This window comes from Biomphalaria glabrata, chromosome 8, assembly GCF_947242115.1.
Source record: "Biomphalaria glabrata chromosome 8, xgBioGlab47.1, whole genome shotgun sequence".
Classification (NCBI taxonomy): domain Eukaryota; kingdom Metazoa; phylum Mollusca; class Gastropoda; family Planorbidae; genus Biomphalaria; species Biomphalaria glabrata.
The window spans coordinates 25163614-25189454 of record NC_074718.1 but is presented as its reverse complement, the minus strand read 5'-3'; the positions used below and the strand labels follow the sequence as shown (position 1 = coordinate 25189454).

General features: G+C 35.2%; 1 protein-coding gene across 3 annotated transcripts; it reads right to left on the bottom strand.

Annotated features, from left to right (window-relative positions):
• Positions 1–302: 302 nt before the first annotated feature.
• On the bottom strand, positions 303–25774 carry LOC106069394 (inverted formin-2-like). Of its 3 annotated transcripts, none has more exons than XM_056038365.1 (19): positions 25712–25774; positions 17673–17890; positions 16932–17124; positions 15985–16100; positions 13691–13850; positions 12828–12901; positions 12605–12706; positions 11886–11968; positions 10996–11756; positions 10588–10706; positions 10334–10498; positions 9709–9966; positions 8117–8295; positions 7756–7876; positions 5669–5830; positions 5038–5146; positions 4438–4746; positions 3468–3618; positions 303–3015 (listed from the first exon to the last, which is right to left on the bottom strand). In XM_056038365.1, the coding sequence occupies exons 2-19, from the start codon at positions 17838–17840 to the stop codon at positions 2490–2492; spliced, it is 3756 nt and encodes a 1251-aa protein (XP_055894340.1). In that variant the 5' UTR covers positions 17841–17890; positions 25712–25774; the 3' UTR covers positions 303–2489. The 3 variants fall into 3 exon arrangements, with proteins under 3 accessions (XP_055894340.1, XP_055894339.1, XP_055894338.1); XM_056038364.1 differs by having other exon boundaries at positions 25602–25712; XM_056038363.1 differs by lacking the exon at positions 25712–25774 and adding an exon at positions 25304–25439.
• Positions 25775–25841: the final 67 nt, after the last annotated feature.

Genomic DNA, 25841 nt, shown 5'->3' with positions numbered 1-25841 from the left:
GAATTTATTTATTTTTTATTTTCAAACTTTGACAAATGGAGTCTGTCTATATTTGGAAAAAGTAGTGCATGTTTATAAATGGAACTGTAAACATAAAATATATCTCCTATAAAACAAATAAATTATGTTATTAATTGAATAGACACCATTTGATTTAAAGACAAATTTCTAATTATCTTCTAGTCAGCTATGATTCTATATTTGAGAACCAACATTAAATGCAACTTGTAGGTCACTACAGTCACATACATTATAAAGGCTTTCAACTAAGTTGTAAAACATATCAAACAGTTCCAAGGCAATTTATTTTTTTTTTATTTTTATTTTTTTACAGTGGAGAAAAAAAACAAACAAAAAAGCTACTGCCTTCAATTCTAAAAACTAAGCAGCTGTGTAATAAAATATTGTCATAAATCAAGTCACATTTCATGACAACAATTTTAATTGAGAAGTAAGAAGCACACGTTGAGACAATAAAAATTTATATATAAGTGTATATATAAATTATAAAGGTGACCAATAAACACATTTTGTTGCAATATACTTCAACAGATTATAGTGCTGATGTTAAAAACCATTACAATTGTATAAAAAAAGGTTTACTTTGTAGAATCATATAGCTGATAACTCTGTGTTGGAGTAAAGGATTTCAAAATTAAATTTTGTAATAATTGTGTACCTAATACAAAATGTCTATTGAAAGACGCATGGGTTCAAAAGAAAAACTGAAATTTCTAGTGTTATTAAGTCAATGTGTCTTTTAGACTAGTCTACTGATCTGCCATTTATAACAATGTAGCCCAGAACAACCACTTTCTTAGGCTTGACTGCTGCATGATATAATGGAAAGACTAGATGAAATAATCCATTAGTTTCTAGCAACAGATGGGAGATACACTTCATCACAACCTATTTACTACAGACACATCAACCAAGTAAGAGAGAATGGCTAGCAAGTAGATATTCCAGATTTGGTGAGAAATAAACATTTTTAATCAGGTCTGAAAACCTTGATAGAAGTTTTAAAACAAACCCTGACACAGGAACTGTGTTTAACTTGTTATTGTTCTTGGCAAATACATGTAAATGAAAATCTAAACTTCTTTATAACATACAAACCTAGAATAACAGACTGTGCTAAATAAATATTAACATCAATTTCAAAAATATATCTTGACATTAAATAAACAGATTTTAGCCTATAATTTATAAATTCAACAAACTGAATTCAACTAATTGAACTGAAGATAATACATCAGGTTGTGGTGTAACAGGAAGCTGACTTCAGCTAGATCTAATTGAACTGTAGATAGTACATCAACATGTGGCATGTGCTGAACTTAATTTTAAACAGCAGTTGTTTATAGAACTTCTGTAGTGAACTCTGCATATCAACAAAACATAAATAAAATGTATACTCAACAACCATTTTGTTATAATTTTGACAAATATCAGCAGTTTTCACTGTAATTTTGAGCTTCTAAAGTTTGATAGTGAGCAAGATATAGAAACAGGAAAGACATCCAGTAACATTGTTTGAACATTGTTCACAAGTGTTTTGTTCTTTGATATACAGTAACCAAAACAAATAAAGTAGCAGAAATGTATAGCAATATAATGTAAAGCTCCTGACTAGGCTTTAAATCTTAGAAAAAGTCTTGATGACAAAGTTCAGAAAGTAATACTGCTGTACATTTGTTTGTACAAATTGATTGAGACATGGAATAAATTAAACTCACAACATTGCAACTCAGCAATGAATGCTGCAGATGATGCAATACAAAACTTTTGGTATCACACAAAATCAATTCCTTCAAGATTATCACACACACAAGAAAAACAATTGAAAAAAAAAATGCTCAAAAATATTTCAAAAGCAAATGTTGACTAGTCGTGCAACTGTGACCAAAAAAAAAAAGTTACTGCATAAACTACTAGAAATATGTATTAATGACCAGAAAAAAATATTTATTTTATGGCTAAATCCAAACATCCAAATTGTTTTCCTTATGTAAAAAGCTAGACAAAAAAAAATAACCAAAATGAATGTTTGATGATTTTTTTTTAATCTATAAAAAAAGTAAATAGGAAAATTGAGAAAAACATAAATTTCGCTAAATCTAACAAATGCAGCAAAAAAAAAAATGAAAGCACAAGAAATTTTTGGAAATAACACAGAATGAGAAAAAAAAACACACACTAAAAGCCCTTGTAGCATTGTTTTAGAAGAAAATAAATAAATAAGTACACAAAAGAGTACTTAATTTAATATTCCCAAAGAAACCCCAAGAAAAAAGTATACTTCTATGAATGCTACAAATCACAACAAATAAAAGCCACATGAAATACTTTTTCCTACCCAAGCCATTTTGAAAGCTGATTTTTTCATTAAAAAAAAAGACTATAACTAAATAGTGAAGAAAAAAATAAGAAAAACATGTACTCCAATTGGAAATTGATGAATCTCATGTTTTCTGACCAACTAATTATCACTTTGCTGATTTACCTCGGAAGCGATTGGACAGCCGAGCAGGGTGTTTCCGTTGCTTTTCAAATACCATGTTCTGACCCCCATTCTCAGGATGAACATTTTCCTTGTCAGAGATCTTCATTACTGGATACGGACTGGATGGTGTATTTCCATTGTTCACTTTGGACAGTCCCTTGAGGGCACCATCTTCTCCGTGTAAGTTCCCATTTGCTGGTGACTTCTGCTCAGAGTTCTTCTGCTTTAGGGCCTTGGCAATCTTGTTGAAAAAGTTGGCAAGGGTTCCTGACTTTCTTTCTCCTCTTTTGCCATTCCGGACAAACTGCCCTGTACCCAGATCCTCATCATCTGTGGAATGGTCAGGACACTGAGGCAATGCAATGGTTGGGCCAGCTACCAGTGAGATGGGCTGTTGGTAGGGAAACTTTCTGCAGCCAGCTTCAAGATTGAGAGTGGCTAGCATCATAGAGCTCTCTGGTTGAGCCAAGGGGACGAGTAAGTGATCCTGCTGGGCTTGCTCTTGGTACCTGTAGGATTCATTGTAACTATATATTACCAGACGTGTAGAGAGACATTTGTGAATAAAACAATATATACATTACAATTGTAGGAAACCCTAGCTTGTCTCACGATTTTTAACAAAAACATTAGGCTAAATTTTTATTTTGATTTTTTAAGTGTGAAGATGAAGAGAACAAAGATAGTTTTTTTTCTTAATAAATATTTTAGAAACATAGGAAATGTATACTACTTTTCATGTTATTGCTAATTGAGCCTAAATATACATTAAACGACATCATTACCACTGTCTTTAATATTTTTTAAAAATATAAAGTAATGTTTTCATATATGGTAGAAAAAAGGTCTACTAAAAAGAGATGTTAAGTCTGTTTCCTACAATTGTACTCATTTAAACTTCTAATGACTTACAAACACTAAGCTGTTTGGAATTATAACATTCCTCTAAAACCAGACTGACCTGATCCACTTCTGGGTTACATTGATAGAATCAGCTAAATCACTTCGGCTTCTGTGGTGTGTCCTGACAGTGTTAACTTTAGTAGGCACTGCAGGTGGTTCTCTTTGAAGTCTGCTATACAAAGTCAATGGAGCAGAGTGAAGATTTTTTACTGTATAGGAAATAAAACAAATATTATTTAAAAAATAAAGTTTTGTTGTTTATCCACAAAGTCATTATGACTCAAAGCATTAATTAGAGGAACATCTCAAGAATGAAATAATTTCAAACTTTCTAAATCCTGTAAATTACTATTCAGAGTCCTAGGAAATAAGTTTTTTTTTAACAGGAGGACAAGGTGCGTCTCAAGAAACAAAATGGATGTGATTAAATTATCATCTAGTGCATAAAGTACTTTTATAGACAGAGGAGTCAATCAATCAATTTTTTATTGCTAGCTGCTAGCCTTTCATTTGGTCAAGAGTCTCAGGGGCCTTCAGCTCAACTCTTTTTGGACACATTAAAATGGGATCTTAAAAAGAAAAACTAAAGCAATGGCTGGCAATCAATAGAGACAGTAAACACTAATGGGGAAAGTAGAATCTTTTGTTATAACCTGATACCTTCAGGAATTAGCTAGCACTTTTTAAATTATAATATATATAATTAAACATACTAATAATCATTGAGTAATTTATACAGCACAGAATCATTTGTTTGCCTGCCTCTAATTTTCTTTCAGTTACAAAATTCGTATTCAATGTTTTGAGCGACTGTCTGAGAGGTAATGGTAGGGCCTTCCCATATCCTAGGTTTTTGGAAAGAGATGCTGGATGTTTTTTTTTTTTAATCTTGATAGAGAATAAGAAAATGATAGATTAATGGTGGCTTCAAAGATCATTTAGAGGTTAGGGAGAAGTATTGACCTAAGATTAGGGCTGGTACTGACATCAACTGATCAAAATAAAAAAGGTTATGACAAAAAGTATACCTGAGCTTGTAACTATTTTAGGAGCTGTACTTATAGCAGTGATAGTCAGGTCTGCGTCATACATTTCACTTGAAGGCCTGTTAATCATTGGTGTTCCCATCAATGTAATCCCACTCAAGTCCATTTGATTCAAGTCACGCTCCGGTGTGGTGCAAGACTTCTTTGGCGTGGTCTTAGGTGAGTTCTTGGCAGACAGTGCACTTGGATGTGAGGACTGTATCAATGTAGGCTTAAAGTTACCATGATGAAGCTCTGTCAACAAAGTTTCTACCATTGGCTTCCTCTCTTCTACCATGGATGAGCTGGCAGCTGGAAAAGACAAATATAAATGATAACCAGAAAAAATGACACACAAAAAACACATCACAAAAGGCAACAATGACACACAAAAAACACATTACAAAAGGGCAACAATACAAATTTCAAATTCAAGAAAACACAAGTGTGTAAACTCCTAAAAGTTTACTCTATAAAACATCTTTATAAACTATCATAAAATATTCTAATGTGTTTCATTTCTTGCCTAAATTGTTAATTTTTCATTTAACAAAATCCAAGTACAACACTAAGCATTATTTGTATACAAAAAAAAAAACTTGCCTGCATCCAGACCAAATTTGAGGGCTAAATGTTTGTTTCTCAATTTCTGATTGAACTGGTCATTATGTTTCTCTGCTATACTTTTCTGTTTTCTCATGAGTTGTACTTCCTAATAAAAAGTTGAAAGTTCAAGACTAAAACGTATGTTTAAAAAAATTCAAGTCAAAGTATCTAATACGAATGTTAGAAAATTTATTCTTATAATTATTATTGTAGAAAGATTTTCAACAATGTAGAATAGTTGGCGGGGGTGTGGTAGCTAAGTGGTTAAGCACTTTGCTTCCAAACCTGGAGTCCTGAGTTCGAATCTCTGTGAAGTCTGGGATTTTGAACTTCAGGATTTTTATGGCACCCTGAGTCCACCCTACTGTAATGGGTACCTGACTTAAGTTGGGGAAAGTAAAGGCGGTTGGCCATTGTGCTGGCCACATGACACCCTGTTTGTTAACCATTGGCCAAAGAAACAGATGACCTTAACATCCTTTGCCCTATAGAATAGTTGGTACCAACCCATTATACATGCATCATCTAAGAACTGACTTTTAACAACAGCATTGCGCATTCAATAAAATATTTGCCTATAAATGATATAAAATAATAAATGATATAAAATCACAAAGACTTTGATTACCTGTCGACACTGACGCAACTGTTTAAAGAAGTTAAGTAGTGTTGTAAAGCAGTACTGTATGTCAAATGTCTCCAACTCACAAAAATATTCCGCTAATCTGTGGGTTTGAAGTTTCAGTTCTGAAATGTGACCCTGTAGATCTCTAAATGTACACTTGACCTCCTATGGGAATGAAAACAATTTTTGTTTATATTAAGTAAAGTTAAACTTTATCTAAATAATAAATACCATTTCAAAACTTTTTTTTTCTTTTGCAGATAATTGTTCATATGCCAAAACTTTTATAAAAGATTTCAAAGTAAATAAACTAGTATCCTTCAAAATGTAGCAGTATAGCAGGTTGCCATATTCATCTTGTGGCAAGGTGATACCTGACCCTTGAAACTTCTGATCACAGTGTATAATGAAGCCCCAGAAAGCTTAGTTCCTTTGGACTTGATCTTTTTTTTTTTTTTTTTTTTGTGCAGCACTGAGACTATTGTCATGTTTTGTAATTAATATTGCACCCAGGCAAAGAAAGGTTGGCCAGACAGCAGTAGATGATATTTGGTCATTAAAATTGTCTCTTGGAAGAATTTCAATCTGCATATAGGAAGTGCCGAAGTACAGAGACAGCAGTGATCAGAGTACTAAACGACTTACTTCACAATTCCGACATAGGCCACATCTCAATTCTTTCAATGCTGGACTTGTCCGCAGCCTTTGATACGCTAGACCACGAAATTATGATGGTCAGATTCTCTGCCACTTTCGGTTTAACAGGAATCTTCTTAAAATGGCTTGGATCCTACCTGACTGAACGCACCCAAAGTGTCGTTGTTATCGGAACAGAATCAGCAAGCTTACTCTTGAAGTACGGAGTACCCCAGGGATCAGTTCTAGGCCCAGTACTGTTCACTATGTATACATATCCACTCAGCGGTGTCATACGGCCAACCGGCATCCTATACCATTTCTTTGCCGATGACTCACAGTTATACGATTCCTCAGTACCATCAGAGGTGTCGCATCTGGCAGAGAAAATCAGTAGTACCGTTGCAAGGGTGAGCAATTGGATGGTTGAAAATAAGCTCATAATGAACGAAGATAAGACAGAAATAATTAAGATTGGCACTCGGAACAACGTCTCGAAAGTTGAAAGCACAGATTCTCTTTTTATTACGAACTGCCAGCTTCCTTATGTCCATGTAGTGCGAAATCTTGGAGTTTTCTTCGACTCAACAGTATCTTTCGACCCACACATAAGTCAGCTCTGCAAGGGTCTTTATCCGCAGCTGCGTAGATTAGGCCAGATCCGACCATATTTAACAACGAAGTCAACAAAAACGCTAGCTGTGGCATTCATACTCTCCCGCCTTGACTACTGTAACGCCGTGCTAGCAGGTATACCTGATGACAAAATATCCAAACTGCAACGTATACAGAACAATGCCGCACGAATAGTACTTAGAAAAACAAGACAAGATTCTGCTACTAGGCTCTTGCGCATGCTCCATTGGCTTCCTGTGAAAGCGAGAATCGATTACAAGGTCGCCACACTTTGTCAATGAGATGCCCCTGTACCTTAGAGAACTGATTACTCCATATGTCCCCCAGAGAGCCCTGCGCTCAATGGACAACGCTTTTAGTGGTGCCACGTTTCTCCCTCAAAAGCTACGGTCTGCGGGCTTTTTCAGTGCACGGACCAAAGGTTTGGAACTCACTCTCCATTGATCTCAGACAGACAACAAGCTATACCACTTTTAAGAAGAACATTAAGACCTACTTGTTTAAAACTTTTTTAGATTAGTATTTTTATTTATATAGTCGTGTTTGTGTTTGTAATGTTATTACAGCGCCTTGAGCCTACATTTTGTTTGTTAACAGCGCTTTATAAATAAAATTATTATTATTATTATTATTATTAAAAAGATCAGAGGAAAAACTAGCAGGATAATAAACATGTTTCCAAGACAAGTCCTCAACTTATTGGATATAGTAGAAAGTTGAAGGTGCATGGCAACATGCTTATAAATTCTCATGTTTATAAAAGTTTATTCTTACTTATTTCAAAATGAATACTTTCATTGCAATGATATCAGCCTCACCTCTAGAAAAGCATCAAAATCTTTTCTAATACTTGGACTAGCATTGACCAGCAGACGAACAAAGGTATTAATCTCAGAATTCATTTTGTCAAAGTCAGCTTTAATTTGGCTTGGACTGTAGCTGTTGAGGAGGAAGAATCAAGAACAAAGATGACAGATTTCTGGAAAAGTAAATGATGGATTAGAAGGAAATAAGATAATTAGCTGATGTACAGATTCAAAGGAAAGGACCAAAAATAATTACTTCAAATTAATTTTTCAATATTTGTGGAAGCTTTCAGAGAATCATAACCAAAAAATCCCTTTGGTATTTTTGTAGTAAAATTGTTTAGAGTTAACATTTGAAAGTTTGTACTGTTACCTGGCTGCTTTCTCAAGTCTTGGTATTTCATTTAAGAATGTTAATAGCTGCTCATCTGTACTATCCACCAAACTGACCATGAAATGGACAAGATTATGTCCAGGTTCTGACGTTTTAACATCTGCTAACCTTGACAAGCTGCCAAGTTTAAATCCACTAGCATATCCATTGTACTGACCCTGAAAGTTAGCATAGTCAAGAATTACTTTAGCAGGGCCGAAGCTGTAAGTTTGGTGATAAAAAAAAGAGATTGAATGTGTTAAAAATAAGTGGGGGAGCATGAGACAATTATGTTTTAAAGAGGTTAAAGGCACATGCCATCAGACCTGCCTACCAAAAAAAGTCCAAACGCGTAACGCTGATGGCCAAAATACGTATTTTGGCACCAGAATGTGTAACACTTACGCGATCCACTATTTTGTCATATATAATATATATATATATATATTAGATCTAGAAGTCATGATTAGATCTACAATCTAAATGTAGATCAATACGACAATAGAGATGATACCTAGACTAGATCTGGGTCTATGTCTATATAATGAATATAATCTACTCTAGATCTGGGCTCAAGAATGTACCGATGCCGTGGATCCGCTACATTACATACATACTACATAGGCGTCATAGGTCTACAGTCTACTGAGAGTCTACTCCAAACTTTCGTAGGCCTACCTTCATCCTTGATCTATTCTATACTAAGACTAAGAATCTAGTCTAGATCTAGACTAGATGGTAGTAGATGTTATCGATCTATTCTAGATCTAGATCTAGTCAATCTAAATCATACAACTAAACTGGATCTAGATTGTAGAGTAATGTAGAGAATCATGACATAACGTAATGACTAGCTAGACTCTAGCTAGTAGATCTATTCCTGTATAACAAGTTATCTAGATCTAGACTAGATATCTACAATGTCACTCAATGTGTTTTGAATCGATAGCACTTCAATATTTTTTTCTATACAAATGAATATGGGAATCAGGGATTCAACATAATTAATTTCTACTAATGAACTTAAAAAAAATAAAGTCACGTTGGTGTATCAGCTAACTGACGGTACCAACCTGGAACCAACCCGCCACTCCCTCACTCTCGCATTCTTCATTTCTAGACTAATTCTAATTGCTTTTAAGAACCAATCAACGTATAGATCTGGACACAATGTGTTCCCCCACCTTTTCTCCCCCCCCCCCCCCAACAGGACAGCTTAGTGTGACCTCCGTGACCGCTCGTAAGCTAGTCAAGAGAAGGGGAAAAAAAGGATACGAAATGCGTAACGCGATGGGTTAAATGCGTATTTGCGTACTGACGGTCATTTTTGGGAGATTTTGCGTAATGAATACGCATTTTGCGTAACGGTAGGCAGGTCTGTGCCATCCAGGTAAGTAAATTTAATATTTACAAAACTTAAGTTTTTACTTGCTCCTAACTAGCAGACAACCATTTTTGGCAATCCTAAACTATTAAGCTTTCTTCAGAAATTTGTCAAAGATTTAAACCCAAAACTTTATGTTACAAGTTAAATTCAGAATAATCTAAGCACTAACTAAATGTGAGATTAAAAAGAAAAATCTGTTACTTACATGATTCAGAAAATTTCCAAGTCTCAAAATTAACATAAACATTTCCTTAAGACCCTCGCTGACTAAAAGAGATCTAGAAGTTTCCAGCATGCTAGTCAGAACTTGGTTCAGCTGTGAAGTCATCACTGTGAACTCTGCTCTTCTCAGCTGGCCCATAAGTAATATCCTGTAGTTGGGCAAGTCCAACAGATGCAATAAGAATTGCTCTGCTTGACCCAGTTCCAGTAGATTGCCATTGTAATATTTTAAGTGTTTTATCTGTAATGGACAAAAACTTCATTACAGTGTAATAACTCATTATAGCTACTCTTTTTCAATTCCTACTATTAGCTTACACTCTCTTTATAGGTGGGTGGAAGGAGAAATGGTAGTCAAAAGTCTGGAACTGGCAGCATGTGTAATAACCCAAATGTTGTGGGCTCAATAGCCACACTGTCAGATTTCTATTTCAATGACGACTGATCCGATTTTATTGGAACATAAAGTAAGAATATTTTTTTTTAAATTTACGTGTTCATTTATGTTTGAAATTAGAAATTAAAAAACAAAACGTTCAGGACATTACAAGTGCTGATTGCAAACTTGAAGAGAACAAATATTTTAAGTTTTAAAAAAAAAATCATACCTCATCATGGTCTGGAAGAATGTCCATCAAATATTTGATTAAGGGCAATGGAAGCCATGCTGTATCTCCGGTGGACAGTTTCTGAACAAGTGCTATAGGTTCTTCTTCAAGGCGGTTCAAGAATAGATTGAGGCTGAGTCTAGTTGCATTGCTTAGTAAGGATGTCTGCAAAACAAACATATTTCCTGAACTAATAAGAAATTGTGTTTATCAATCAGTTTCAAACCTTGTGCTAATAATGACTGGGACATTACCTCTAGAATATCATTTTTGGAAACTTTTTCTTTGAAAACTTCTTCTACTTGCTGAAAGTCTGGCTGCAGCTTTAACTTGGAGACATCACAATTCAGCCATATACAGTGTGCAAACTTTGCTGTATGATAATAATAATATATATATCTTAATTACTCATTAGGAAATTTATCTTACAATTGTGCATTACACATAAGCATTATAAGATAAAACAAGATACACAATACCATACAAAATATATGGTAACAACACAATTTCTGTTAAAACATTACATGTGAAATTTACTTAAGAAATTTAGATTTCATTGCAATGATGGAAAAAACAAATTAAGGTTTGGACAAGATCTTGTTAGCTTTATTTTAAAATGCTTAAAAATGTAAAGAGAAATCCAATTTTCATGTTTTACTTACCAATATCCGGTTCATCCAGTTTTATCCATTTTAGGTTTTTCATATCATAAGCCGGATAGGCAATTTTATTTCGTTGGTAGTTGTAATAGTTGACACGTGTGCATTTGTCAACTGGACTTTTTTCCACATCCTTTTGTAAAGTGTTTAAAGAGCTCTGCCTGCTGGGTGCTCTTTTCATTGTCAACACTGCTTTAGTGTCTTTCTTTAGATCCTGGGCAATGGGAGAATTGATAATGCCACAAGCTTTTCTCTTTCGAGGAGAAGGCCCAGCATATCTGGGTGGAAGTTTGAGGGGAGAAGAGTTGTCATACATGCTGATCCTATGGATATTCTCAGCACTCCCAACATTTTCTTTATTTTTCTTGTTATGGAAAGTCAGCTGTTTTCCAACATCTTGTAATTGTTTGTTGGAAATAAGATGAGTCATAGGACTGATAGTACCAAAGTTGAAAGTTGTGCCATTGTCAGCTGTGTAGCTAGGAGGGCTTAGCTTATCCTCACATCCCATGTATCCAGAATCGGAGTAAGCTTTCAACCCGAAACTTTCCTTTTTCAAGGATGAGCTGTTCTGGTTGGTCATCTTAGTGATTTCCACAGGTGTGATTTTCTTCTCGGCAATCACTTTGGGGGAGGAGGCCAAATCTGCTGTAACCAGTGCCTGACAAGCTTGCTCTGTGTCCATTTCTGATAAGCTTGTGGCATCACTGCAGCCATGCACCAAGTGATGTGTGTGCCTCTCTAACAACTGCCATAAAATATCACTGAAAAAGTAAAAAGAGTTTTCGTTAGTATAATAGATGTTATGATTTGTTTCAATTGTTGTTTTTTTTGCTAAAAGAAATAGAACTTTGTAAAACAAATATTTCAATTTTTATAATAAAAGCTTGAACCTTTTTTCTTTTTCATGTATCTCTATAGCTAACAGATCCTGAAGTATATTCACAAATGATACCATTTTGGAACCTCCAAAAACCTAGACAAGGTAAACAAAAAAAAAAATAAATATAAAATTTAATAACAATATGTTTACCTAATTAATAGTTACACCTAATATTACTTTTGAAAAGGATTGTTACATTTCAAAGAATTAAAGCTTTATTGAATAATTATTCAAACAAATGTGCTAGAGTTCCACAAAACACAAAACGTGATGGTGAAACTTTGAAAACTTTTGAATTGCTTTCTTGAAGAAATTTCAATTTGATGAAAAAGATCTTAAAATAAAACAATGACTACAATAAAACACTTTGCATAAAGTTTGACCTTCAAAGGAGTTTCTCAAAAAAATAAAAATTTCTTGTTATGGCAACATTTTTAATTATTTCTTAAAAAAAAAAAAGATTTAAGTTAGTTAACTTTATAGATTCTACAGATATTATAGTAATTAAACAAAAATAGAACCCTTTTTTTTTTCATTATTGTGAAAGGGAAAATAAATGTCAGGTACTTGATTGTTCATGTGGATCATTAGTATATTTTCTTTTGTTCACAAAGAAATCATCATTATAATCTTTTCTAAATTACAGACGTTACCTCAAAAAAAAAAAAAAAAAAAAAAAAAAAAAAAAAAAGGATAATTACGTCCTACTCATGTTATGTTTTAACTCACTCTACTTTGTATAGCATCAGCCAAGTCCTGTGGGCTACTTAGGTCTAAATTTGAATTGATATCTACACTTGTTTCATCTTCATGTTTTTTTTCAATGAATGTCTGAAAAACAAATAATAAATAAATAAAAAGTGTGTCTACCTTAATAAAGTCATTTTTTTTCTTTGTTGTTTGCTTTGGGTGAAAGATTTGTGTTCTTCAACAAACATTCTCTAATACTCACTTGTAATTGTGTATACAGGTCTTCATCAGTATCTTCTCGCTGAAGGAAGGACAGCACATCAAGTAGTGACAAGCCTATAAAAACAAAAGTAATTAAAATGTGTAACTTAAAAAAAAAACTTGAATAAATAGCTACACTTTTGTGCTGTCTTTAAACAGCACACTTTTTTTTCATTGGCACAGTCTGCAAAATAGCTAACAGCTCAGCAGCAATAAAGCTGGCTAGAAGAAGTGTTATGTCTTGAAACTGCAATAGGAAAGGTCATATGTTTCTGTGGCCCATGGTTAATGAGGGTGTCATGTGGTCAGCACAATGACCAACCACCTTTACTTTTCCCCAACTACTGTCAGGTACCCATTAGAGCTGATTGGACTCAGAGGAGCCCTAAATATCCCGAAATTAAAAATCCCAACCTTCGAACCTATGAACCCTGGTTCAGAAGCCAAGCACCACCATGATATGCATATAGTGCTTATAAATCTTGATCTACAAATGGTGTATGCTTATTAAAAAATATGCACATTGAATAAAAAAAAAAAATTTAAGACTAAGACTGCTTTATTGATCCTTATGGAAATTTGTTGTGATAACAAGGACAATTTTCTCATAAAAAGACAACACAACAAAAACATCTAAGTAAATAGAACAGACAATTTACTTTTAAAAGACCAAAATTAGCAGTTGTGCATTATTAGAGCATGATACAGACAATCCAATATTAAATGTATTTTTAATTTTTTTCAGATATAAATTTGACAAGGAGACGACAAAACTGTTAGTGGCTTTTTGCTTTGAGGGTGGCTAAAATATTGCTGTTTGAAAATTAAATAGAAAATTCTTTCAACAAACTCAGAAAAAATTACCAATAAATTCATTGCGAATTCTGCATCTCTGAAAGCGATCACCAGTTGAATTGATGATAGCATTGATGAATGTCAGTACTGCTGTCTTGTGGGGCAATGTCTCAGCAGCTTTCAGTTCATTAACTACAAAACTGAATCTGTGGTACAAATGCCTGGATTTCTACAAGGAAAAAAAAAAGCAACAATAAATCATAAATTTACTAATTCTATTCTAATGTTTATACCTACACAAATTGAAGCCTAAGAAATCTTTGTTTAAAGGAAAACTCTGATGGTTTTGACACGTGTTTTCATTTACAGATGAAGAATATATTAGTCTTTTCATTTTATTTTCAATAATAACTTAGTAATTTATGTTTTTTTTCTGATTAACTTTGCTGTGCATACGAAATAATCAGATTTTTAGTCTTTTTATGTGACGTAAAAAATCTGACCAGTTCAGTTCAGCCACATTAGGTCACATAGCTACTTTTTGGGCAGGGAGGGGTGTGGATGAAAAATGCTAGTTTTTTTTACTGTAGAGTTGGTTTTCTTAAGGCTTTAAGTAGATCTAGACCAGTGATTCCCAAAGTGGTCTATATAGACCCCCAGGGGTCTACGAAGACTTACAAGAGTCTACGAAAGAGAAAAAGTAAATTGGGGGTCTATGAGATGTCCATGTGGGTCTACGATAGTGGATTTCATTTCAGCAAGTCATGACTTTAAAGCCAAGGCTAACGAGTCCCTCCTGCCCGAAGCTTACTGGTTTAGGCGCCAGTAACTCACCTTTGCCCCTTCTCATGTTAGTGAAAACAGCTCCGCAGGCCCAATATTTGAGCCAAACGTGAAAGATCAAGAAATACACGACAAAATGCTCTAGGCGAACACTTTTACAAAAATACAAAAGGCAAACTAATTAATTAATAGTTAATGTTTGAAAGACTACTTCATAGAACAACGCATTCCTATATGAAACAATATCCGTAGAAACGGATGATGAACATACAAAAAAAAAACACATTTCCAATGTGCATGGTGATTCCAGCAATACATATTAATTTGTTATTTTAATTGGTTTAAGTTTATGTGTAAAAAAGATCTCTCTAACTTATGGTGTAGCTTTACATTAATTTTCACTCTTCAACACACTGCCGTTAGAAATTAGTTTAAAAAATTAAATTCGTTTATGAATGTGCAAAAATGCAATATAAGTTAAGCAGGGGGTCTACCAAAAACCAGAAAACATGGCAAGGGGTTACAAAACAAAAAAGTTTGGGAACCACTGATCTAGACCAACATCTTGGTAATACAGACTAGTATCTATTATACTCTTCAGCACCATTATCTGCATGTATGTATATATATATATATATATATATATTTGCCCCTTCAATTAAAATCTTTACAAAAGTGGTGACCTTCATTTGTTTAAAATTCTATTGACGTAATGATTAGCGGAAAGCCATACAGTTAAGTTCAAAATATTGTAAATGAAAATAGATCTAGGTCTATGCAGTTAGATCTAGATTTAGTAAGCAAAAAATAATATGTGCTAAGAAACATTTAATCTATGTAACTAGTGTAAGGGTAGAACTACATGCTTGACTAACCCTGTCAGTGTGATATTTTCTCACCTGTCCAATTAAAAAACAAAAAACACTATTGCCTAAGACCCAAGGAAAAAACGTGCAATGGTCTTTTTCATGACAGAATACACATGCTTAACAAGTCTAAGCCTGAAGAAACCATGTTAGAATCAGTCAAACTCACAGTTTATTTCCCTTTTTTGGGGCAGGGAGGGGTGTGGATGAGAATGTTAAGTGTTTTTTTTTCTCTAGTTGGTTATACTAATGCTTTTAGATATCTATATAACTGTACCACTGACTATCATAGACTATGGACTAGGCCGTCACTAGGCCAATAAAAGAATGAAGCAATGCAATTGGTTATATCTAGATTTGCTTTCAGTATTGTTGAGGGGATTGACATAGATATATCTTAAAAACAAAATCTCATATAATCCTGTCATGACTCTAAAAAAATTTTTTATAATGTTTACTATTACAACTTTTTATGCAGAATTTATGTGTCAATAACTCAAATTTCAAATACCATCGGAGTTTCCATTTAAAAAGAAACTATTACTATTAAAGACATAGGCATTACAAAATTAAATTTAAAAAAAATAAATTCTTAAAATATATTATTAAAATTGTGTATTACAATTAATTATATTAACATTTAAAGACACTAAAACTTTTATAAATCATATATAATAGAACTAGAGATGTAAAGAAAGTCAATCATAGACTTACTTTATATTGATCCAATGCATCTAATAGTCGTCTATAGGCTAGTTTATTATAAACACATATAGCTGACAGGATTTCTACAACATGTTTGCGTGGGAGTGTGTTGGCCAAATCAAATCCTACAAAAAGAAATGTTCAAAATAAATCAAATCTATATTCTCAAAACAATTGGCTATATTTTATTAGACAAGGAAAGTACTTAATAAAACTACTGAATGAAGTAACTCAGGGGGAAAATGTTTGGAAAGCCCCCCAAAAAAAAAGATTTTATTTACTGGGTCTAGAGAGACAGCAATTTTTTTAGCTTTGTAATGTGTATAAATAAAAAAAAATATTATATATATATCATGTAACATCGAATACAATATTAGAAAAATAACTTTTGAAATAGATTTATTTTTTAACAATAAAAAAGCAAAACTGCAAAAAAGCAGTGTTTTTCTTTTGTGTTATTTATTTTTAAGAAAAATAAATACTACAGTTAGATTTTACTAATTTAAAGGCAAAGTATTACTGAGATAATTATTGTATAATATTCCAATCAAGCAGTCCCCCACCCTTTTTTTAATCATAGACATCCAATTTATAATTTTAAATGCCTTTTTTTAATCTCATAACCCCTCCTACAAAACCCTCACAGAATTGGGGAAGTTTTAGTGAAGGAGATAGATAAGAAACCTCATGGGCTCTCTACATGCACTACGCATAACAGTAGGGTTTTTGTCCTAGGCTAGAATTAGGGATTTGAACCTCTCGGCCCTCAACTGAAATGGAGTTTGATGATGATGGCCTCTCTAAAATAATTCTTTTTTTTTTTTTTGCCAAATAAAGCAATCAGAATTATTGTGCAAATGAATTGGTATATTCCATCAGCTACCCATTCGCTTAAATCAGAAGCTGCCATGACTAATGTAATTTTGTTTACTGTTAAGCATGATAAAACAGTCCACCTTTCAGAAGTTTGTAAATTCCATCTGTGCTATTGACTATTGTGTCCATGCCAACACGAGAATTGAGTACAGCTCTTATACAGGATAGGCAGTCAATCTGCAAGATTGCATCTGTGAAGCCTGAATATTTGGAACCAATCATGTGTCCCAGGGAGTCAAGTAAACTGTCCAGTCCATCCAGAGAAACAAATTCCTGCATGATTTAAAAATGAATCGAAGAAGGTCCTTAAAATGATACGATTTAACATTTTTATTTAGCAGCCCAAGTGCTATGGTAAAAAAGACATACAGAGCAAATTTCAGTAAAAATACAATTCAAACTTGCATTGTAACTTACAATGATTAATTTGTTATTTCTAATAAAATTAACTAACAAAAATGTCTTTATTCTTTCATCTTCTTAAACTAGCCAGCTTTTTGCAGCTGTAAGCTCTTTTGTAGTCTAAGCCAAGTAAAAACAGCATGCTGATTTGTTGTTTTTTTTTAAATTGTTCTGTACTGCCATAAAGAGAAGTGTTTATGCTGGGTTGTTGCGGTAATAGGTTCTGTGGTGAATCAAGTTGGGGCATTCAAAGAGTGTGAGTAGGGTTTATTCTAATTCTAGGGGAAAATTTGATGCGGTAAATCCTGTTTTTAGGTTCAAGATTCTATATTGGTTTAAAGAATATATTTGACGTTTCACTTAACGTAAAAATAAAAACTAACCCCTAACTAACTAAGAGTGTTTCTAAAGCTGTATACCTGAAGCCATGCTTCTGAACTATTTTCCAAACGACTTCGAAGAGCATAGTAGACTTGAATAGATGGTGAGTGTGAATACAATATACATGATATTGGATCACACCCATCCAATTGATGCTCAAGTTGCTGTGATGATACTGTAGTATTTCCTACACCAGTGGGTCGCATTTTTAGAATGTGTCAGCATTAGCACTTCACAGCACATAAAGAATAATTATCTTGGAAAGAAGACAAAAAAAATATATAAATATATATATGTGCATTTATAAATCATGTACATGTATGGATTATTAATCTGCTTTTAAAAGTATAAAATACAAGACAAAACATTCTCTTCCAATACAGCCAAAGTGTGTTGCTTGATCACTTATAAATGTAGTCCTGAAACTGTACACAGCAACTTTTTATATTTGCAACTTGAGCATTTTGCTAAAAATTCCTATAAAGGCTCATTTTTTATTTCATATACTAGGATAAATTCATATAAGTACGCCTGCTTCCCTAGTGCCATTATAGCATGGAACAGGTTGCATGAATCAACCAGGAAAACCTGTAATGGCTTCTAAGTCTCTAATCAAGATGCAAAACTAGATTGTCTGAAGGAAAGTCAGTAATTTATTAGGTAAGATAGTCACCTAAGTTGTTGTTTTTTTGGTTAAGTTTGGTGTAGTTCTAAATGACAGTAAATCCTTCCAGCATGTAATATCTATAGTCTTGACAAATATATTGAAAAATTCTTGTGATGTATGCGAATGGAATCTTGTCGCACTGCAATATAGATATCCTGAAGCAACTGTTGCTAGAGGGCTTTAAATTAAGATTATTAAGATTAATTAAGACTTTAATTAAAAAATGTATCTGTGTTCAAATCTTTGTACACAATGTCATCTATCACTGAATGTCAGTAAATTGTAAAATGTTCTGCAGAGTTGAAGATAAACTATTTCCTAGCCCAAACCTCCTGCAGGACGACACAACCAGAGAACTGTCATTTCAGGTTAATAGTCAAGGCTAAGGTGATCTATAAAATTTAGAATGTCTCTATGGAATTGATCTCTTCTAGACAGATCTATATGATGATACTATGTCATTATAGGATCTAAAAATCAAAACTCTCATCTAAATCACAAGAATTCAAAATCAATGTCATGTCTTAACTAAATCTATATAATATATAATCTATTAGCTCCTCCTTCATCATCAAAGATGAGCACTTTCCTCATTTCCTAAGAGGTTGAAGATGACAGTAAAAGTCCAATCCTCTCTTTAAAAAGCTGGCCACACACATTGCATATAGGAAAGTTGGGTCTAATGCAGATAGTCCTGCTTCTGCTCTCAGCTTTTTGCTGGCTATGCGTTATTTCATGCTGGTCACTCTCCTTGCCTCATATATATATTGAAACTCTCGCCACTCATGGCTTCAAGCCACAAAGAGCGATTAAGCGCTAGTGTTTCCCAGCCTTGAATGTCAATATCACACTCCTTGAGTGAGCTCTCAAGGGTGTCTTTGTATCACCTGTGTTGACCCCATACAGCTCCCATTAAAACAGTGTAGATGGAAGGAGTTTTATAAGCTTTTTTAATGTGACTAGAATGTAATTTCCAGGACTCTGAAGCATATATAAGTGAAGGGAGGACTACATCACTGTTTAAAGACTTTCAGTCAGTTTTTTAGATTATATGCTGACTTTAATCCATTGCCAAACTTGTTCCTGAAGTCTGCCAAAAGAAGCACTGACACAAGTAAAACATGAGATTACCTCATCATCTAGTTTGGCATTTGCAGATATGGTACTTCCCATATAGACAAACTTTTTAACATTTTTGCTACTTTTTGGCCATCTATGAGAATGTCTGGTTCTGTGACAAATTTATTTGAAGAGGTTGGTACAACACTTCTGTCTTTTTAACATTGATGCAGAGGCCAAAATTTTTGCAGGCATTGGCAAAGAGGGACAAGCTCTTTTGAAGGTCCTTTTCATTTGAGACATTCAGGGCAGTCATCTGCGAATATCAGGTCTCTGAAGCAATTATATATTTTTTACTTTTGTTTCAGCTTAAGTCTTTGAAAAATGAACAGATTTGTGTCAGTTCAATAACTTAAATGTCAACTCTAATGCTTTCTTTGAGAAAGACATCTTTCAACATAGCGGTGAGCATTAAGCTAAATATTGTTGGAGCCAGCACACAGGCCTGCTTCACTCTGAGACAGAAAAAGGTTTAAAGAGTAGTCTCTGTTGTCTGGACTCTTGCTTGAACGTCATCATGTAATCTGCGCACCATTATTATGAATTGTTCTGGGCAGCCAAATTTTTACATGATTTGCCAAAGACCACAAAAGAATCTCCAGAAGCAAGCCAGCTTGGTGGTGATGTTGTCTGTTTAGCAGCACCTTTGACCTTAGCAAGGATTTTGCCATTATGAGTAATGGATAGGTGGGATATGCCATTAATAAAGTTGTCTATTTCCCTTCCACTTGTAGAGATGAATAATGGAGGCATCATATAGAACTACTTTATTTTTATTATAATATAATTTATTATAGATTTAATAAATCTATTATAATTATATATAGTGTCAGACAGATTGTTACACATAGATTTAGATATATGCTATATTCCTATAATTAGTATAATAATATCTAAAGGTTGTCATGGCCAGGGGTGTCAATGGGGTTAATCTCCCATTGTCTATAAAATACTCCTAATGGCATGCGTTTCAAATAGCCTCTGACAACTATGTCCAGCACCTGGCCTGCTCGTGTGGTTTAGATATTAAGCCCGGCGAAACTGCTCTTACTAACAGGTGAAGGGGTGAAGGCGGATACCTGGCGCCACAAAACCGGGAGCTTCGGGCAGATGGAGCTCGTCAGCCTAGTAAGGCAGTTCATCTAGGAGAGGGGTACTCTGACTTCAAACCCCCGCTGCCTTGCGGTACTGAGACTTCAGGAGACAACCTCGAGGAGAAATCAGGAGTGAAGCCCCTTAGGCATTGGGAGTATCAGCTACGTAATTCCCTCCGGCAGCTTCTGCAACTGAGTTGGTGCCAAATGTAATGCGATGCGTTCCTTTGGATCACATCAGCAAGGTCGAGAGAGGGATCATGACGCATGGGCCACCCATGACCCCTTTATCCAAGGCCCAGGAATGCGCCCCGGAGAGGAAACTCTGGTGCTGCTGCAAAGCAGCTAAAACAACACGGGAGACAACAGTTACGGGTTATAAGTCCAACTTGATTGGCGTAATGTATGGACGCCACGGGTTGTCTCTGACGGGAGAGGTCTTCGCGCCTCACTGATCAGCTACCGCCCGCCTCAACCTGGGCAGCCCCCAGTCAGTTAGGTGCTGATCCACCACAGCCTGCCTGCTCTAATGGGTGCTTAGAGCTTAGTTTAAAACGACAAGTAGGCTGGAAACTTGCACCAAGCAACAAAAGAAGAAAAATTAAACTGAAAAAGAAAATCCCTGTCATGCGACTGGCCACGTGGAATGTCAGGACAATGTGTCCTGGTCTCACTGATGATCTAAGGCAGATTGACGATGCAAGGAAGACGGCAGTTATAAACAACGAGCTAAAAAGGCTACATATTGACATTGCAGCCCTGCAAGAAACCCGACTGGCAGAAAACAGCATGCTCCGCGAGACTGACTACACTTTCTTTTGGAAAGGGAAAGCACAGGATGAGACTCGAATACATGGTGTGGGCTTTGCTGTCAAGAACAGTCTTCTTCCCATGATAGTCCCTCCAGTTGGTGGCTTGGAACGGCTACTAAGCATAAGTATGATGACAGCATCTGGAAAAGTCACTCTAATTAGTGCCTATGCCCCCACACTATGCTCGCTTCAGGAGGACAAAGACAAGTTCTATGAAGACCTCAAAGATGCCATTGCAAACATTCCTCAAAAAGAACATATTGTCATATGATCCTTCTCGGTGACTTCAATGCCAGAGATCACACTACCTGGCCAGACTGTCTTGGGCTTTTTGGAATCGGAAAGATGAATGAGAACGGACAAAGACTGCTTGAATTCTGCACATACCATAAGCTCTGCATTACCAACACATACTTCAGAACAAAACCACAGCACTGTGTCTCATGGAGGCACCCTAGGTCTGGGCACTGGCACCAGCTGGATATGATACTGACACGAAAAAATGACATTGGAAATATACTGCTGACACGTAGCTACCAAAGCGCGGATTGTGATACTGATCATACATTAGTGTCCTGCCGGACAAGACTGCTGCCAACTAAGATCCACACATCACAGGGAAAAAGAAAATCACGCCTGAATACTACTAGCACAATAAATCCTGATCTTTGCACCGAATTTGAGAACAAATTAGAGGAAGCTTTTAAAAACTTCTCTGTGACTGAGGTAGAAAAAAGCTGGACGTTTATGCGTGATACAATCTACCAAACATCATCACTGGTCTTTGGAAACAAAACCAAGAAAAGCAAAGACTGGTTTGAAGCTAGTCTACCAGAAATGGAAACTGCCACTACGAACAAGAGAGCAGCCATGCTAATCTACAAGAAGGATCCCACCCCAAGCAACTTAAAAAGGTTCAGAGCTGCATGTAACAATGCCCAAAGAGTAGCGAGACAATGTGCTAACAAATACTGGCAGGAGCTATGCGAAGATATTCAATCTTGTGCAGACTGTGGTAACATAAGAGGACTATATGAGGGCATGAGAAAAGCCTTTGGACCTCACACCAGCAAGTGTGCTCTGCTCAAGTCAAAAGATGGCTCAATCATCAGCGATCGTGCGCTGCAAATGGAACGATGGGTAGAACACTATGCAGAACTCTACCAGATTGAAAACGCCATCTCACCAAATGCTGTTTCCAACTTCCCATCACTTCCAGTTTTGACGGAATTAGACAAAACGCCCTCAGTAAAGAAGCTGAGCATTGCCATTGACATGCTTGCACATCGGAAAACACCCGGAGGAGATGGCATTCCTGCTGAAGTAATTCAGGCTGGAAAACATGCCCTAATCAAACCACTCCATGACCTGCTAAGCTTGTGCTGGGAACAAGGAATAGTCCCCCAGGAATTGAAAGACTCCAACATTGTTACAATTTATAAAAATAAAGGCGACCGCTCTGATTGTAACAATTACAGAGGCATCTCACTGCTTAGCATAGTCGGAAAGGCTTTTGCTAGAGTATTACTAAAGCGACTACAGATCCTGGCAGATCGTGTTTATCCAGAGTCGCAGTGTGGCTTTAGGGCAGGTAGATCTACAACAGATATGATTTTCTCTCTGCGGCAGCTACAGGAGAAGAGCAGAGAACAAAAGCAGCCCCTCTTCAAAGCATTTATTGATTTGACCAAGGCCTTTGACCTTGTTAGCAGAAGCGGTCTGTTTGCTGTACTAGAGAGAATCGGCTGCCCAAATAAGTTAAGAAAACTAGTGTCAGCTTTTCACGAAAATATGCAGGGCACCGTTCACAAGGAGGTCTACAGAAGCTAGTGAACGCCTTAGCAGCTGCTTGTCAAGAGTTTAGCCTTACTATAAGTCTCTCCAAGACCGAAATCCTGGCACAAGACGTCGCAGAAATACCTATAATACAAATTGGGAGCCACACCCTTTCAGTGGTGCAGGAATTTACCTACTTGGGTTCAACAATTGTCAGTAACCTAGACTTAGACATCGAGCTGACAAAAAGGATAGGAAAAGCTACCACAACATTGGCAAAACTCTCCAAGCGCGTCTGGGAAAATGGTAAATTGACCATAGCGACCAAAATCCTAGTCTACAACGCCTGTGTTGTGAGCACTCTCCTTTATGGCAGTGAAAGCTGGTCAACATACATGTACCAAGAGCACAGATTGAATAGTTTCCACTTGCGCTGCCTGAGACACATAATGGGCATCTCTTGGAGGGACCATGTCTCCAATCAGGAAGTTTTGAGATTGGCCAATATGAACAGCATGTATGCTCTCCTGACACAAAGAAGATTACGCTGGCTCGGACATGTCACCTGCATGCCAGATGGTAGAATCCCGAAAGATATCTTATATGCTGAGCTTGTGGAAGGAGTCAGACCCAAGGGCCGCCCAAGACTAACATATATAGAGATGTCTGCAAGCGAGACATGAGAGCCTCAGGCATCAGCGAAAGTATGTGGGAAAACATAGCCAAAGACCGGAGTGCATGGAGACAGACTGTGCGTGCTGGGACAACCCTTGCTGAGAACAAAAGAATTGAAGCGGCTTTAATCAAGAGGGAAAAAAAGAAAGCTGCCCTGTCTGCTAGCCCTAAATCAGAGGCATACACATGTACGAATTGTGGCAAAGTCTGCCGTTCTAGAATTGGCTTGATTAGCCACACCAGATTCTGCCCCGTTTCAAGATTAAGCCAAAACCAGTGACTCATTTGGGCGCATCCATTGCCTTTCGAGACAAAAGGAGCCATATAATATCTAATAGAGATTAATAGAGTTAATAGAGTCTCAGTCTAATTAGATTTAGATCTATATAATTTTAAATATTATAATCATAATGATAATCTGATAATGTATCTAGACTCTCTAAGTAGTCTAAGTCTGCATAAAGTGTAGATCTAGATCTATTATCTATTATAAATAAAAATAATATTATATTTATAATCTATTCTGAAGTATTCTAGAGTTCTAAGACTAATATTACTAATAATATTACTGACTCAGTGACTGTGATTACAGACATGTGTGTCACTTGATTAAATAAAAGAAAGGACTAGATTCTAGTAGGTACTTTGATAAAAATTTCAGACTCAATATATTGTAATGAAACTTAGATATAGTTAGTTAGAGCTTTTGGAACCGAGTTTATTGATACCTCATTTATGTTTCTAAGTTGATTAGAACAGAAGTTATAGCAATTTTAGTGGCAAAATTTTGCCTATATTATTTTTTTTTAATTGTGACAGAAAAAGGAAAATTTCACATTAAAAATGCTGTAACTTAAATACTATTTGAGTTATTTGCATGTAATTTTCACCAGAAATACATGATTATGTCCTGATATGTATTTTAATTTCAAACAAGTGGTAGCCTGTGACATGATGTTCTTATTCATTTTTAAAGTGAGGTTACTTGTAAAAAAAAGAAACGATCGACAAGAAGTACTTTTTCACATTTAGAAGACTCTAACTTTTAAACCTCAAGAGATAATTGAATACAATTTTAAACAGAGATGCTTTATTATCTGTTGATACTTATTTTACTTTTAAATTATAGTTAGAAGTCCAAGAAAATATTTTACACTTCATGATGTGACACAACATGTACAAAAAAATGACAGAAAAAGTACTTTTTTTCCGTTAATAGGCTATTTTTTTAACTTTCAGAGCTAGATCTAGATCTATATTTATTATAAATAAAATTTTCAACACAAATGCATGAAATTGATTGTGTTGTTCCTTTTATTATTTTGAAACCTGAGATTGAAGTTAACACAAAACTTTTTTTTGTTATAGATCTGTGGCGACAGTAAGTAAATGTAATACGTCACCAGTCACCAGGTCGAAAATAATTTTCCAATATGAATTGTTTTAGAATTTCTAGATCTAAGTCTAGTAGATCTACTTATTCACCACTTATTGCTACTAGATCTAGCCTCTAATACCTAACACACCTGACTGATGAAGTGATGCGAGAGGCCAGCTTAGCCTGGGCTGGCCGAGTCCGACTCCTTCGCGTCAATGAGTCTTTGTAACTTGTTAAACTTATGATGACTTATCTACTGTCTAAAGACTAGAGTCTAGAATAGTCTACTCTAGACTAGATCTAGTCTATGATCTATCATCATCATGATCTAATAATTTAAACAGATAATTTAAATTTAAAATTTGAAAAAAAAAAGATTTAGATCTAGACTGGATCCAGAACTTAAATAATTTGAATGACAATTAGATCTAGTCTAACATTATTACCATAGTCTAGATCTATTGATCTTGGTTTATTAATTTTAAGATATTCCACTTTAAAAAATTCGCGTATCGCCACATTCAAATGTCGCACACAAACAATACACCGTATTTACCTTTTGTTATGACTCATTTTACACCTCTTTAAAACACCCGCCGCTCTGATTGGCCAAAAAAAAAAACAACAGTAGATTGCAGCTACCAATATTTTATAATGAAAATTTTAAGACGCCTAAAATGTTTAAT